Source organism: Asterias amurensis, chromosome 5 (genome assembly GCF_032118995.1).
Source record: "Asterias amurensis chromosome 5, ASM3211899v1".
NCBI classification, from domain to species: domain Eukaryota; kingdom Metazoa; phylum Echinodermata; class Asteroidea; order Forcipulatida; family Asteriidae; genus Asterias; species Asterias amurensis.
The window spans coordinates 5,336,422-5,351,029 of NC_092652.1; the positions used below are offsets into that span (position 1 = coordinate 5,336,422).

The window sequence follows — 14,608 nt, forward strand, 5'->3', positions numbered from 1 at the left end:
TAGTATTAAATGATGGTTCTCCATCAAAGTAACCCAAACTGCTTCAAAAATGTTTTATTATTTAGTCGGTCTGTGATTCTTTACAGATGTACTTCTTGAACGAAAATGGAAACAATTGATCTCTGCTGAATGTGAAATTCATTAAAAAATGCTTTCAATCAATAAGGAAATTGAGATCACATGAAAATAAAGAGATTGTAATTGTGTAAAAAAAAACAATAATTTTGAGTACCCTTCTCCAGTGCTTTTCAGAAAGATTTGTGAAAAACCCTGTTGCATCATCACTTATGTTATATGTCATAGCGTGAAAGCTCTGATTTGTATAGCCACTTTGTTGCAGCATGGAGGTATAACAAAGCAAACATGACGTAAAAGTATTGTCATTTTGGCACATGCCCCCCTATAGGAAAGTGTTTCTAGTTTTGAAAAACCTGGGGGTTGAGGCCTAAATTATTTTATCGATAATTATGAACAAAATGTGTACAGATTATTTCCAAAGGATACACAAACACATAACAAACAAGTTTAAAGGGACACGTTGCCTTGGATCAGGCAATGTTGGTCTTTGAAAAGCGTTTGAAACCGTTCGTTATGAAATGCAAATGGTTAGATAGATAATTAAAAGTAGAATATAATAATATACACAAACATATGCTTCGAAATTGCAAGGTTTTCCTTTTACGTCGCCAACTAACACGGTCCATTTTGTGGAGTCAATATTTTGAATTTTGGCCTTTGTGAAACTAAAGATATATCAACTCATTTCTATAGACAAACACATTACAAACCAGTTTAATTCGCATGAATTCCCATTTTCAAAAAGTCATTTGGCTCCGACTAAAGACATGACACCAGTCCAGTACAACAAAACTATGGTTGAAAAAAGTGACCACACAGGTAAAACTGTTCAGTCTTTAGACTCTTAAACAGAGTTTAGATCCTACTAAAGGTAAAGACAAAGGGGGAAAAAACCAATGTTTTTCTGATTTACACATGTGTTTTCGTCAGAAAACGAACTATAGTAGGAAGAATATCATGCCTGTACTTAAGAGGTGAGGATCAACGGTGCAATCAAAGTTCGAAATTAGCAGTCGCCCGGTCGCCAAATGAGACTAAAAAACAGTCAGATCCCCTTCTTTATACCCTGTTCACACAGCTCTGTGACCTTACGAAGACCATGCCTATCACCCCGATCTCAAAACGATCAAGTTGGGATACAATTGTCGTCAAAATTAAGCAATTTGGAAAATTAGAGACTTGACACAACATTTACATTTCGAGACATTTATTTGTTCAACTGTACTGCTTTTACTTCAAGACCAATGCCGACCAAACGGTTGTTTCTACTTCAGCATGGTTGTCGACGGTACTGCGTTTAATTACGACCACAGAGATCTCACAAGGATGCTACCATGCTGTTTTTTAGATAATGGCGTTCCCACTCGACTTTGCCCCTCTTATTGTTGGTAACAACCTGGCTATGCTTTGTTTGAGCATGTTCAAAATAAGCATGGGGAGAGAATGCAACTTCCCGACCTAGGAAATCCCACCCTGACCAAACCACTCTAATGGAGATCCTCCCATGTTTTGCCCCCGATTGGCCACGCTCTTGGCCACTTTTCCATCACAATGGAAGCAGCGTGTTTTTTTTTATATTTCTTTTTATGCAAGTTGCCAGACTTGAAGGCCACTTCAAGGTGTGAGCTACAATTATTTTTTCCAGAGGCCGTATGGATGTAGGCTTGGGTATCATCAGTCCGAAGCCTGGCTGGTAGAGCACAAAGAACCACCTCCCCTATGTCTATAATATGGGTATTACTAGTCACAGCTTGAGTAAAACATGTTTTGCTTGTCACAATAACTGAGGGATACAGTTGTAAAATCCCAAAGAGATCGTAAAACGGTTTGACAAGTCTCAAGTCTTGGCATGTTCTTCATTGAATAAGGCCACGATTGCAACGGTTTGTGTTGTTTAAGTTTACAAACATGTAAAAAATTGCGTCATTCGCCAGGCGAGTTAAAAAAAAAAGTTAGGGAAAATCCCTTGCAATCCAAGACTGCAAAACCATGATCGGCCTTACAGTCAGGTTTACAGGGACGTGATAGGCTGTTGAAAAAACAAAACCGAACTCTGAGCGCAAAGCGCTAAAGCAAGCAAGCTCGAAAACTTGCGAGCATGAAGCCCAATTATTAACACTTATCTTTAGTTTTAAAAGCCCTACTCTGCAACCTGGGGCTTTAAATACGCCCAGGGATGCCAGTGACTCTTTCTTTCAGAGCCTGAAAAAAAATTGCAGCGATGAGAGGGGGTAACAGAGGGCCCTTTCCTGCATTTGGAATAGTCTTGCCCAAAGGCGTCAATGATTGGTACCGCATGTGTAGTATGTACTGCACTTTATCTTAATTGATCGCTAACACCTTGGGTCAAGGCTAGTTCATACCTGCCATCTGCGTAGTGGTTGAGATGACGGCGAGTTGACGGCACATATTTTCTCCGGCCAGATGAAATACGAAACGCCGGAACTCTGTTTTCATTTAAAATATATGTTCTCCGGCCAGATAAATACGGAGTGCCGGATATCATTTTTCTAAAAATTAAATTTTTTCCGGCCAGCTGAAACACGGAGCGCCGGAAAAAAACGGGAAAATTTGAAAAAGCGTGAATTCCGGCAAAAGCCGGAAAACTCGCATCCCTGAATACTCCTCACTTATGCATGAGTACGTCACAATTCTAACCCACAATGAGGCCACAGGCGCAGCCACTGCAAGTGGGGGCAGACTTGCGCCTCTACCTCAGTAGGGTAAGAATTATGACATGATGCATGAATATTAGGAGAGGCATAAGCTTCATTTCTGTTATGAATATGATCTTAAAACTAAGAAGAAGAAAAACACAAGAAAAAAAAGGGAGAAATCACATCCCTGGGTTTACATAAACTTGAGAACAGTCACTTACCGTGAGAATACAGTATTTGCCGCCCTTCTTCTTGGCCAGGATTTCAAATGCCTCAGGCTCGTACCCAGGGGCTATTATACCATCAGATACCTAGAAAAACACAAACAATTAATAAACAATTGTTTAGTATTAATCAGAGGTATTCAAAACAGAGGTTTCGGAATGGGACACTATCGAGGGGGGGGGGGTTACAAAGTAGCAGCAGACTTACAGCTGTAAATCTGTTATTCTCTTTACAGTGCCCGATTTCATAAAGCTGCCTAAGCAAGACAAACATTGCTTATTTATTTTTCTGGTAAGCAAATATTAGCAGTCGATACCAGTCACAAAGGGTTCATGTGACGAGATATTTTGATTGGCTGGTAACCAAACTCTGATGAGCGTAATTTTTTTGTGCTTAAGCAGCTCTATGAAATTGAGAGCCCAATTTCAACTTGAAGCCCAATTTCATAGAGCTGCTCAAGCAAAAATCTTTTAAGAGCTCTATGAAAATGGGCCCTGGTTTTATTGCAGACATGTAACTTTGTTGTTGCAAAAAAATAAAGGTGGCAACAGCAAAGCACACAAAACCTACATTTTTTTATCCAAAATTGTTTTAATCCATCACAAAATGTCAAACAAAAATTATGGTAGAGGAAAATTTGTTGTGTTGTTCATCAGGAACACACCCATGTTCTACCACCCCTTTAAAGGTATATTCGTCACCCCAGCCCTAACCCTCAACCTAACTCTAACCCTGGCCAAAAACCTCACCATAACCCTCCCCCACCCTCTACCTAGACCTCCCCGCCCTCACCCAAACCCTCCCCACCCTCGACCTCACCCTCACCCAGACGCTAACCTTAATCTCCACCCCCACCCTGACACTAACCTTAATCCTCACCCTCACCCTGACGCTAACCCCAATCCTCACCCTCACCCTAACCCTAACGCTCACCCTGACGCTAACCCCAATCCTCACCCTCACCCTCACCCTCACCGAGACGCTAACCCTAATCTTCACCCCCACCCTGACACTAACCTTAATCCTCACCCTCACCCTGACGCTAACCCCAATCCTCACCCTCACCCTAACCCTAACGCTCACCCTGACGCTAACCCTAATCCTCACCCTCACCCTGACGCTAACCCCAATCCTCACCCTCACCCAAACCCCAACGCTCACCCTGACGCTAACCCTAATCCTAACCCTCACGCTAACCCCAATCCTCACCCTCACCCAAACCCCAACGCTCACCCTGACGCTAACCCTAATCCTCACCCTCACCCTGACGCTAACCCCAATCCTCACCCTCACCCTAACCCTCACCCTCACCGAGACGCTAACCCTAATCTTCATCCCCACCCTGACACTAACCTTAATCCTCACCCTCACCCTGACGCTAACCCCAATCCTCACCCTCACCCTAACCCTAACCCTCACCCTGACGCTAACCCTAATCCTCACCCTCACTCTGACGCTAACCCCAATCCTCACCCTCACGCTAACCCCAATCCTCACCCTCACGCTAACCCCAATCCTCACCCTCACCCTAACGCTCACCCTGACGCTAACCCTAGCGTGTAGATCAAGTGGGGTTCTTGGTACATAGGGTTGTCTGAACATACGGAGTGATACAATAAAATTAAAAAAATTACCTCTCTAGCGATAATCTTTGCAGTGGGGACGTCACAAATGTCCGACAGAGCAACAAAGTCACCGAATGATGACATACGGTCAGCACCTACAAAGGAACAAAATGAAAAAAGCTTTACAAAATGTTCAAAACTTGGATTTTGTTTTGACTAGAGGAAGATTGAATGTAACCCTTATAAAACTGAAGATATATCAACCTATTTAAGACTTGCTACAGATTTGGTGTGTCATGGCTAGGTAAGATCTGGTATTTTTGATCAGCAGAGAGTGGGCTCAAGTCCCTGTCGTGACACTTGAGTCATTGAGCAAGACACTCGCTCAAGATCCTCAGAACATTCCCGAGTTCTGTGAAAGAATCCACAGGCATATTACTCGGGTGGGATTTGAACCAATGACCTTCGCAATTCTAGAGCAGTGACATACCAACAACACTAACAATTAAATTGTTTGCAGTACCCGCTGCCAAAACATAGACTTCAAACTGCCTCTACACAATCCCCGCCATATCTCGTTGGCCCCCCCCCCCCCCGCCCCCTTTCAATATTGGTTCTCATTGCACGGTCTTCTGCATTCCAGTCAACATTGAGCGGGGGGACGGGGCGAGGGAGACAATGTTTATTGTTATACCTCGGTAACAAACTGTGAAGTTTGATTGGTCGAGAACCAATCATGTGACGCGCAACAAAAACGCATGTTACATGGCTCGACGGGCCGGGTAACATGAAAAGTGATGTACACCGGGTGTACATCACCTTGATCGTTCCCAGCGTTGGTCGATTTCCAGCGCTGTGTGAAACAACCGCGGGTTCGAGGGAATTGTTTCTTGTTCGTCTGCTCATTAAACAATGAATAGTCCGTCGTAATAATGTTTGAAGATGACAACAGAACTTTGAGAAGAGGAATAACAATTATACAAAGGTATAACAAAACAATTGTTGCACGCTGCGATTGGGGTCCATGGGTTTTGTACACCCTCGAGGGGAAATGGCACCCTCGGCTTCGCCTCGGGTTCAATTTCCCCCCTCGAGTGTACAAAACGCCATGGACCCCCGTCACAATGTGCAACAATTGTATATTGTCAGGGGGAAGTGGACAGGGAATGGTTATTGTAATGCATTTTAACGCATTTTGGCCGGGATTGTAGCTACAGGGCATTCTCAGTGGTCCAGTTTGTATAACACTGCTCTACATTAGCAAAGGTCGTATGTTCCGACCCTACCCGAGTAATATGCCTGTGAATTCTTTCACAGAACTCAGGAAAGTACCGAGTATACAGTGCTAAGACACATCGGTGTATGAGGGGTAAAAACCAGAAATGAATAAACCAAACCTCTTGCTCTGGCATAAGCTGTGGCCAACGGGGTTAACGGCATCATGTCAGCTACCATACACAGCTTCGCCTGCTCTGGACTCAACTCGTACCCAACAGCAGCACCGGCGGGGCTGACGTGCTTGAAAGAGGACGCCGCCGGCATCCCGAGCGCGGCACGCAACTCCTTGACCAGCTGACAGGCATTGAGGGCATCGCAGAGGTTGATGAACCCAGGGGAACCGTTGAGCACCTTCAAAGGGAGCTCCTCGCGGTAGGTGAAGAGTTGAGCGGGCTTCTGGTGGGGGTTGGTCCCGTAGCGGAGGCTAAGTTGGGAGGCATTGCTGCAGTACTGCTGACGGAAGTAATCTGATATGGCTACATCGTAGAGGGCTGTGTGACTGAATGCCTGGTCCGCACAAAAAGGCAAAGAAAACAAAACAAAGTTATTCCGACAGTCGAAGTTATCACACTCACGTCAGTTTCTGTAAACCAAAACTTAGAATCTGCCGAGTCGCAAGCATTGTCCATACTTTTAAACAACCGATTTCGTGGAATTCCAATGTTCAAAGACGAGAATCACGACCACCAGTTTACTTACGTTACGTTGCATAAGCAACTATTAACCCATTCTTAACAATACCAAAAGTTGTTTTTATCAAATACTTGTTCCCTTTGCCCTTTCAAAGGCAGGGTGTACTTTTGGTAATCACCAACAACCAATATCCTCACTTGGTGTATCCCGACATAGGCATAAAAAAAAACAACCTGTGAAAAACCTGTTTAAAAATCTGAGACCTCATTCGTGAGGTCTCGAAATCAAGCATCTGAAAACACACAACTTTGTGTGACAAGGGTGTTTTTTCTTCCATTATTATCTCGCAACTTCGACGACCAACTGAGTTCAAATTTTCACAGGTTTGTTGTGTTGTGCATATGTTTAGATACACCAAGTGAGAAGATTGGTCTTTGACAATTACCAAAGGTGTCCAGTGTCTTTAAAACCTGTTTCAAAACCTGCCTAAAAATCTAAAATCGGCAGGAGATGGACATACCTTGACAGCGAGCTGTTGTCTGGTTTCTAGTGCGGTATCTTTGTCCTGGTTGCTTTCTAGTTCTTGAAGAACCCTGTCAGAAAATTATGATCATTCGTGCAAATGCAAAAAAAAAATAGTTAGTAATCAACACGCAAATCATGATAAAAGTTAAAGGCAGTGGACACTATTGGTAATTACTCAAAATAATTATCAGCATAAAACCTCAATTGGTAACGGGTAACGAGTAATGGGGAGAGGTTGATAGTGTAAAACATTGTGAGAAATTACTCCCTCTGAAGTGACGTAGTTTTCAAGAAAGAAGTAATTTTCCATGAATTTGATTTCGAGCCCTCAAGTTTAGAATTTGAGGTCTCGAAATCAAGCATCTAAAGGCACACAAATACGTGTGACAAGGGTGTTTTTTCTTTCAAAGTTATCTCTTAACTTCGACGACCAATTGAGCTCAAATTTTCACAGGTTTTTTATTTTTGTGACAAGGGTGTTTTTTCTTTCAAAGTTATCTCTTAACTTCGACGACCAATTGAGCTCAAATTTTCACAGGTTTTTTATTTTTGTGCATATGTTGAGATGCACCAAGTGAGAAGACTGGTCTTTGACAATTACCAATAGTGTCCACTGTCTTTAAAAAATCCATTTAATAGACCAAAATGCACATATCTCATACACCACCAGTCCACTTAGGGGGTAGAACCATTATGAGAAGAAATAAAAAGAACGGCCCTAAAATGAACAAGGTTGTGCTAGTGATTAGCATTTCTCTATTGACCAGCAGCCGATTTCACGAAACTTAACGCATGCGTAAGTCCACTTGCGCAACGTTTATGGCGCAAGTTGCTCCATAAACGTTGCCCAAGTGAATTGAACGTTGCGCAAGTGGACTTACGCAGTTGCGTAAAGTTTCGTGAAATCGGCTGCTGAGGAGCACCAGATTCAAGCACTGGTGTTCCTGTTCAGCAGAGTGTGGGCTTGAGTCCCGATTGTAAACACTTGTGTCCTTTAAAGCAAGACACTATAATCATGATCATTTCGTAAAAGTTGGGGAGATAGTGCTTTCTGCTCTACCAGCCATGCTTCTGATTGATGATACCCAAGCCTACATCCATAAGGACTGTAAAGGGGGGTAATGCCGTTTCAGCCCCAGGATTAGGGGGCAACAACCCCTGGAAAAATAAATGATTGTAGCCCACACACCTTGAAGTGGCCCTCTGGCCTTGTGTATGGGACTTTCATAAATAAAAATAAATACAAAATTGTAAAACAATGATCCAATTATTTGACACCGCCATGACCCTAGAAAGCATTTTTCTTTTGACCTCTTGAGAGAGGTCATTCCTAGCCCGATAACATAATTAGTATAAGGTCAATGACCTGTGTTTGGGTCTGACTAACCTGTTATAGTCTTTGGGGTCACACACCACCGTGACCCTGGAATGGTTCTTGGCTGCTGCACGAAGCAAAGTAACGCCACCTGAACAAAATTTAACAGACAATAAGTTTGCATCGGGGATAAAGAATATTCATTTTGGTTTTACCAAATACTTTCCCGAGTTTTGTAAAAAAAATCACAGGCATATTACTTGACTAGTTAACATAGAGATTGGCATGAATCACTTTTAACAATGTTCTTACAGGGCGTCAGGTTTTAGTGTAATAATAAATAATAAAAAAATGACTGATTCTCTTCTGAACTTTTTCAGGTGCATTCATTTTGCCTCAATTTCCATGCTACCACCAAATTGAAAGTGAAAACAGTGAAACTTGTTTTTGTCTCCTTTTTTTCCTGCTGGAAGGATTTGACAGCATTTTGGAGGGATTGGTACTGATCTAGTATCTATAAATGGAGTTTCCATATTAAAACAAGTGGGTTTTTTGTGTTTGTTTTGGGGTTACCAATCCTATGTTTTGCTTACAAAGAACACTCCTTACAATAAAAAAAAAAGAAGAAAAATAACAATTTTAAAAATGTAGAAACTGCCTTCATTCTTGCATTCAGACTCACCAATGTCAATCTGCTCCACAGCGGTTGCCACGGTAACATCCGGTTTGGCGATGGTCGACTCGAATGGGTAGAGATTACAAGCAACCAATCTTTGTGAAAAAAAAACAACAACTAAATAATTTCAAAGTACTACTTCATTTGCTGCACAACACTTTTCATCCACAGCAGAGATGCCACTGTGGTAACGGAAAAAAACCTGAAAACCAAAGAATGAATGTCGGGAGTGATAACCACGCTTGCCATCACCAATCTTCTATTGACCCCTTGCAAGCGCGTCACACGCGGCGACTGATGCCACGCTCACCATGTTGGTAGGCAAGTTAGGTTTACGTGTATTAACGCCACGTCGCCTAAAATGCGCACTTCACTGCATAACGCACAGCATAGAGTTATAAATAAAAACGCACAGTGAAATTGCCCACCAGATGAGGACGTCAGGTGAAATGGGTCAATACGTACAAGCGCAGAATTTCTGCACTAGCTGTGTAAGCATAGAATGCCAAGAAACGTGGAGTACGCACGCGCACAGGCCAAAATTCCCTAACCCAGGAAATACGCTTAGCCTAAGCGCAGAAATATCTGCTTCTGTGCTTACTGGAAGCAGAGCCATGAAATTGGTCCCAGCAGTGCATTCAAACTACTAACGCTAAGACCTATTTCATGTACCTGACAAACTGACCAGCAGTCCATTTGGCCTACTAATTCCAAGACCTATTACGTACCGGACAAACTGAAAGCCTTGTTGGTTCATATCAGCGACATCTTGCTCTATCTTCCTGGACAAAATGCCTGAAAAACAAACAGAAAGAAGGACCGATAAGAACTATTGACCACCCAAGGAAATATCTCAAACCTTTGTCCATCAGCAGAGTGTGGTTTCGCATCCTGATCGTGATCGTGATCTCCACTCAGGGGTTAATGGGTACCTGTGAGGACAGAGATGGTTCTAGCGATTGTTTTAGCTTAGTTTAGTAGCTTATTTGTTGCACCGGCTGTATACTCCCCTAACTTCAAAAAATTTGATTTATTGCTCGCCACTAAATTCAGGGATGTGATAGGCTGTGGAGAAGAAAACCAGAACTCTAGGCTCAAAGCGCAAAAGCATGCGAGCTTGAAAACTTACGAGCATGAACATTTTTTCTTTGGTTTAAAAGCCCTACTTGGCTATTTGGGGTGTTGTTACACGGTTTTATGTTCATTCTTTTATGAATTTGATCTTTAACCCCTTTTAAATTAGGGGGGGGGTGGGGTGGGGGTGGCGTCAAACAAAACCAGAAGTTCTGTTTTTTTAGGGCAAAAAAAGAAAAGAAATTCCGATTAAAAACAGTGAAATCACATCGCTGAAAATTGGTCAAAAAAACCGGCGTTCTATTTTTTTTTAGGGCAAAAGAAAGAAAAGAAATTCCGATTAAAAACAGAGAAATTACATCGCTGGAAATTGGTCAAGCTACAACCCTGAGCGCTACTAACCAGCATGTACAGCAGGGTGTAGAGTCTTCACACGCCCACCAAGCATTTCTGGAGCTCCAGTCACAGAGGCCACATCACTAAAGCAGGAAAAAAGACACAAGAAGTAAACATTCATGAGCATTTTCACCAAACAAAAATATGTTCCACACACGCCAGACCACTCAAAATTATCAGTTTCAGTCTGAGAGCAGAGCACAGAATCGGTGCTTACGGAAGCAGAGAATTCTGTGCTTACGGCAAGCGTATTTCACGGGTTAGCGGGGAGTTTTGGCTTCTGTGCATGCTTACTCCCCGTTACTACGCATTCTAGGCTTACAAGGCTAGCGAAGAAATTCGGCAGAAACCCGGACGTGAAACATGTTTTGTTTTTTTACCCGGCCCTATAGTAAAGTATCTTGCTCAAGGAAACAAGTGTCATGACCGGGATTCAAACCAACACTCAAGTGACTGAACCACCAATACTTGAATTTGATACTCTTAAAGGCAGTGGACACTATTGGTAATTACTCAAAATAATTATCATCATAAAACCTTTCTTGATTACCAGTAATGGGGAGAGGTTGATAGTATAAAACATTGTGAGAAACAGCTCCCTCTGTAATGACGTACTTTTTGAGAAATCAGTAATTTTCCACGAATTTGATTTCGAGACTTCAAGTTTAGAACTTGAGGTCTCGAAATCAAGCATCAGAAAGCACACAAATTCGTGTGACGGAGGGTGTTTTTTCTTTCATTATTATCTCGCAACTTCGACAACCGATTGAGCTCAAATTTTCACAGGTTTGTTATTTTATGCATATGTTGAGACCCACCAACTGTGAAGACTAGTCTTTGACAATTACCAGTAGTGTCCAGTGTCTTTAACCACTCGGCCATGATGACACCCTGTGCATTTTGATACGCCCCTTTAGGGCTGCGAAAAAGCGCTATATCAAACCTCACCTGACCGGAATCCCTGCATCCTTGATTGCTTTGGCCGTCCCTCCAGACGCAACAAGATGCAGCCCCAGAACATGGAGACGCTTTGCAAAATCAATCAGTCCGGTCTTATTGGAGACACTTAAAAGTGCTGTGGACGAAGTAACAAATAATAATAATAAACTACAGCATTTATAAGGCGCACTTTACCGAAAGCATTCCAAGGCGCCGGTCCGGAAAAAATTAAAGATTGAGTTAACGTATTGTCAAGATGTTGGAAAGCAAGCATGAATGAACTGAATAAAATGCCGTTTATTAAAATTAAAATGATTTGGGGGTTGAACAAAGAATTGACTAGAGTGGGATTCGAATCCCACTCTAGTCAATTCTTTGTTCCACCCCAAAATCATTTCAAAAATTTACCCCGTCAGTTTCCCTTGTGGCTTATACTGATAATAATACTAATGAACAAGTGTATTTGAAGTTTCTGCTGGAAGAGAGTGATAATGTGCATTTTGTCTGATGAGGTATATCCGGAAGTGAATTTCAGAGAGTCCCAAAACTTGATCCGAAACTTGATCAAATAAATAGTAAAAATTAAATTCAGGGTCTTACATTGAATGCTGCATACCTAGACATATACAAACAAAATAATACTTAAAATAATAAATAATTAAGTACAAACAATAAATAAACAATAAAAATAATTATAAGATTCTTTGACCCCTTCCTTCTGCCCCACCCTAGCCCCATAAATAAATACAAATACACAGGGCTATTTACTCCTAGAACTATGCGGTTTTGTTCCGCTATCGTCTCTCCAGTAAAGTTGGCGGAACGAAACCACATAGTTCTGCTAGGAGTAAGGGCAGAGATGCCAAGTCCAGAGGCCAGCTTTGCGTGAGATTTTTCAAAGCTCACCACCCCCCCCCCCTTGCGTTTTTTTCCCGGTCTGGCCCCAATGCGTGAGACAATGGTTGCTGTGCGTGTGAGCGTGAGACAGAGCCCAAATGCAAGAGTCTCACGCCTAATGCACGAGACTTGGTAGGTCTGTAAGGGCTATTATGATAATGATACGATACAAAAGGAAATGAACACGATGATCTATCAACTTAATAAATGAATTTTCTACGAAACACAGCCAATACTCGCGTAATTTTTGTTTATGTTTTGACTAGTTTCACTGGTGGTGCCTTGTTCTGATCTGAGGATGACTTGTGAAACTAGTCATGCTAGTCGAAACGTAAACGAAAATTATGTGAGTATTGGCTGTGTTTCATAGAAAATTCATTTATTAAGTTGGATTTGTCCTATATTTTACAATAACTTTAATAACGTGATTTGATTTTTAATTGGGGCCCACACCACCCACAAACTGCCAAATCCCCCAACAAATGGACATCTGTCTGATTTTTACGACATTGTTGTTTTTTTGTTCATTTTTGTATACAAACAAATTAATTTAGATAGGACCTAGTTATTTCTGGCCTTATTTCTTTCCAGCATGATTATTGAACATACACCAGCTTTTAATTAAGTATAAAAATAGAATTATCATATTCATAATTTAATTGGCCATATGTTTCACTATTATTTTTCAGCTAGTAGTAGTAGTAGGCCTAGTCGTAATAATAGTACGCAGGCTGCATTAATTAAAGTCTAACGACCGCAGCTACTCCGTTTAGTTTACGCACTGTCCAATATTCTCGTGTTAGAAAAGAAAGAAAAAAGACTACCGTACCACCATCCATGGCCAGGCGGCCAGACCGAACATAATTAACATTGTAAATGTCATACAATATTCAAATATTCATAGTAAAAACTTGTCAATAGAAACAAAATCAGTTCTTACCAATTTCACCACTTGCTGCCATGATTTAAAATCCGGTGAGATAACGAAGAAATATTGATTTAAGAATGTCACTTCTGAAGAAGTTCAGGTATCTGCTGTCACACAGTTCGATACACAGTCAGTGCGTGAGAGTGATGTAGATTAGTAGTTGAAGCACGTGTGAATATGGCGCGCCAGCGGCCGAGCTCGCTGCACAATAACAACAGGTCTAGGTTTTACCCCAACAAAAGACGCTGAGTACATGAGCTTGAAGCCAGACTGAAGAAAATAGTCAACAACAGGTGGCGCTTTGGTACATTTTTGTTTTGATGGATGATTAAGGGCTCTATAAATCTCATCTAACACTAAGCTCCCGCAGAAACCAGTAAACGCGGCTAGTGTGGGGAACAAATCTAAATTAATACTAAAAAAAGAAAATTTTTTTAAAGGAACATTACAGAATTGTTTTTTTTTGCTAACAAAACAGTTGATGATGGTAGTGTAATCCACCATATGCATAAACTGACAAACCTGAACTTCCTGAAGAAGTTTGAGATCGATCGGCCATGCATGGTCACGAGAGAATAGTGAAAAAACGATTAAATTTTGTGCATTGCATTGATGCCAAAATAAAAATGAATAAAACGCTCACTGAGCGATAAACTCCAAACGCGAAATTAGTTTTATTTATTTTTCATCAAATTATGACATTTCAGACATAAATATTTCAAGGGATGTTTTCTACTATCCACATCATCATTCATTCCGTTAAGTTTTATGTAAATTATCTGTGATCTTCGGCGGTTTTTGTTTCTGTAACTCTCGGTTTCTTGAAAACCAAACAAACTCATTTTCGGATACACTTACATTTCTTTCAATTTTAGGCAGGATCCGTCAGCTTTTTAAAATATTTTTTTTAACTAAATAGGCCCTATCCCAGAGAAAGAAAAACCCGAAATTTGAAAATGTGCTTTTTCTCTCAAACAGATTTGCTGCAAGTTTTCGCCGAAGCACTTTATTATAATCAACTTCGGTAGCCAAATAGGACCAATGTTAAAGCCTATTCACGTCTCCTAAGAGTTGAGCGCAGCTCGATTGCCCGGGCATGCCCGTCGGTATTCACAATACAAAATCTATCTGTATACATGAATGCCCCCCAAAAAGTTTTTCCAAATAATTTCGGAAGGCTTACAGATTTTGATTTTTATGGTGATAATTTTTGGCGATAATTTGTTTGCATTATCTATCAGTTCACCCATTGATGCAGCACGACACTAAAAAAAACAAAAAAAAAAATACCCCCAAAAACTAAACACCTGACTTTTTTGTTCTCTCTCTCTTCATTTGGCAGGTCAGCCGTTTGCTTGAACACCCGCAAGAAAAACCCTGAAATTGTCCCCAAAGTTTTCATGAAGAGCACTTCTCAAGCCA

At 41.3% G+C, this 14,608-nt stretch overlaps 1 protein-coding gene across 1 annotated transcript in view; it reads right to left on the minus strand.

Moving 5' to 3' along the window:
* The window catches only part of LOC139937111 (bifunctional purine biosynthesis protein ATIC-like), a 52,364-nt gene extending 39,005 nt beyond the window's left edge, over nt 1-13,359 (minus strand). The window contains exons 1-10 of the mRNA XM_071932113.1: nt 13,199-13,359; nt 11,371-11,497; nt 10,429-10,505; nt 9,681-9,747; nt 8,959-9,047; nt 8,349-8,427; nt 6,957-7,029; nt 5,923-6,310; nt 4,595-4,680; nt 2,957-3,046 (exon numbers count right to left, since the gene is read on the minus strand). Coding sequence (XP_071788214.1) covers nt 2,957-3,046; nt 4,595-4,680; nt 5,923-6,310; nt 6,957-7,029; nt 8,349-8,427; nt 8,959-9,047; nt 9,681-9,747; nt 10,429-10,505; nt 11,371-11,497; nt 13,199-13,220 — 1,098 coding nt within the window. The 5' untranslated portion in view covers nt 13,221-13,359. The remainder of the gene's footprint in view (nt 1-2,956; nt 3,047-4,594; nt 4,681-5,922; nt 6,311-6,956; nt 7,030-8,348; nt 8,428-8,958; nt 9,048-9,680; nt 9,748-10,428; nt 10,506-11,370; nt 11,498-13,198) is intronic.
* Between the last annotated feature and the right edge of the window lie 1,249 nt (nt 13,360-14,608).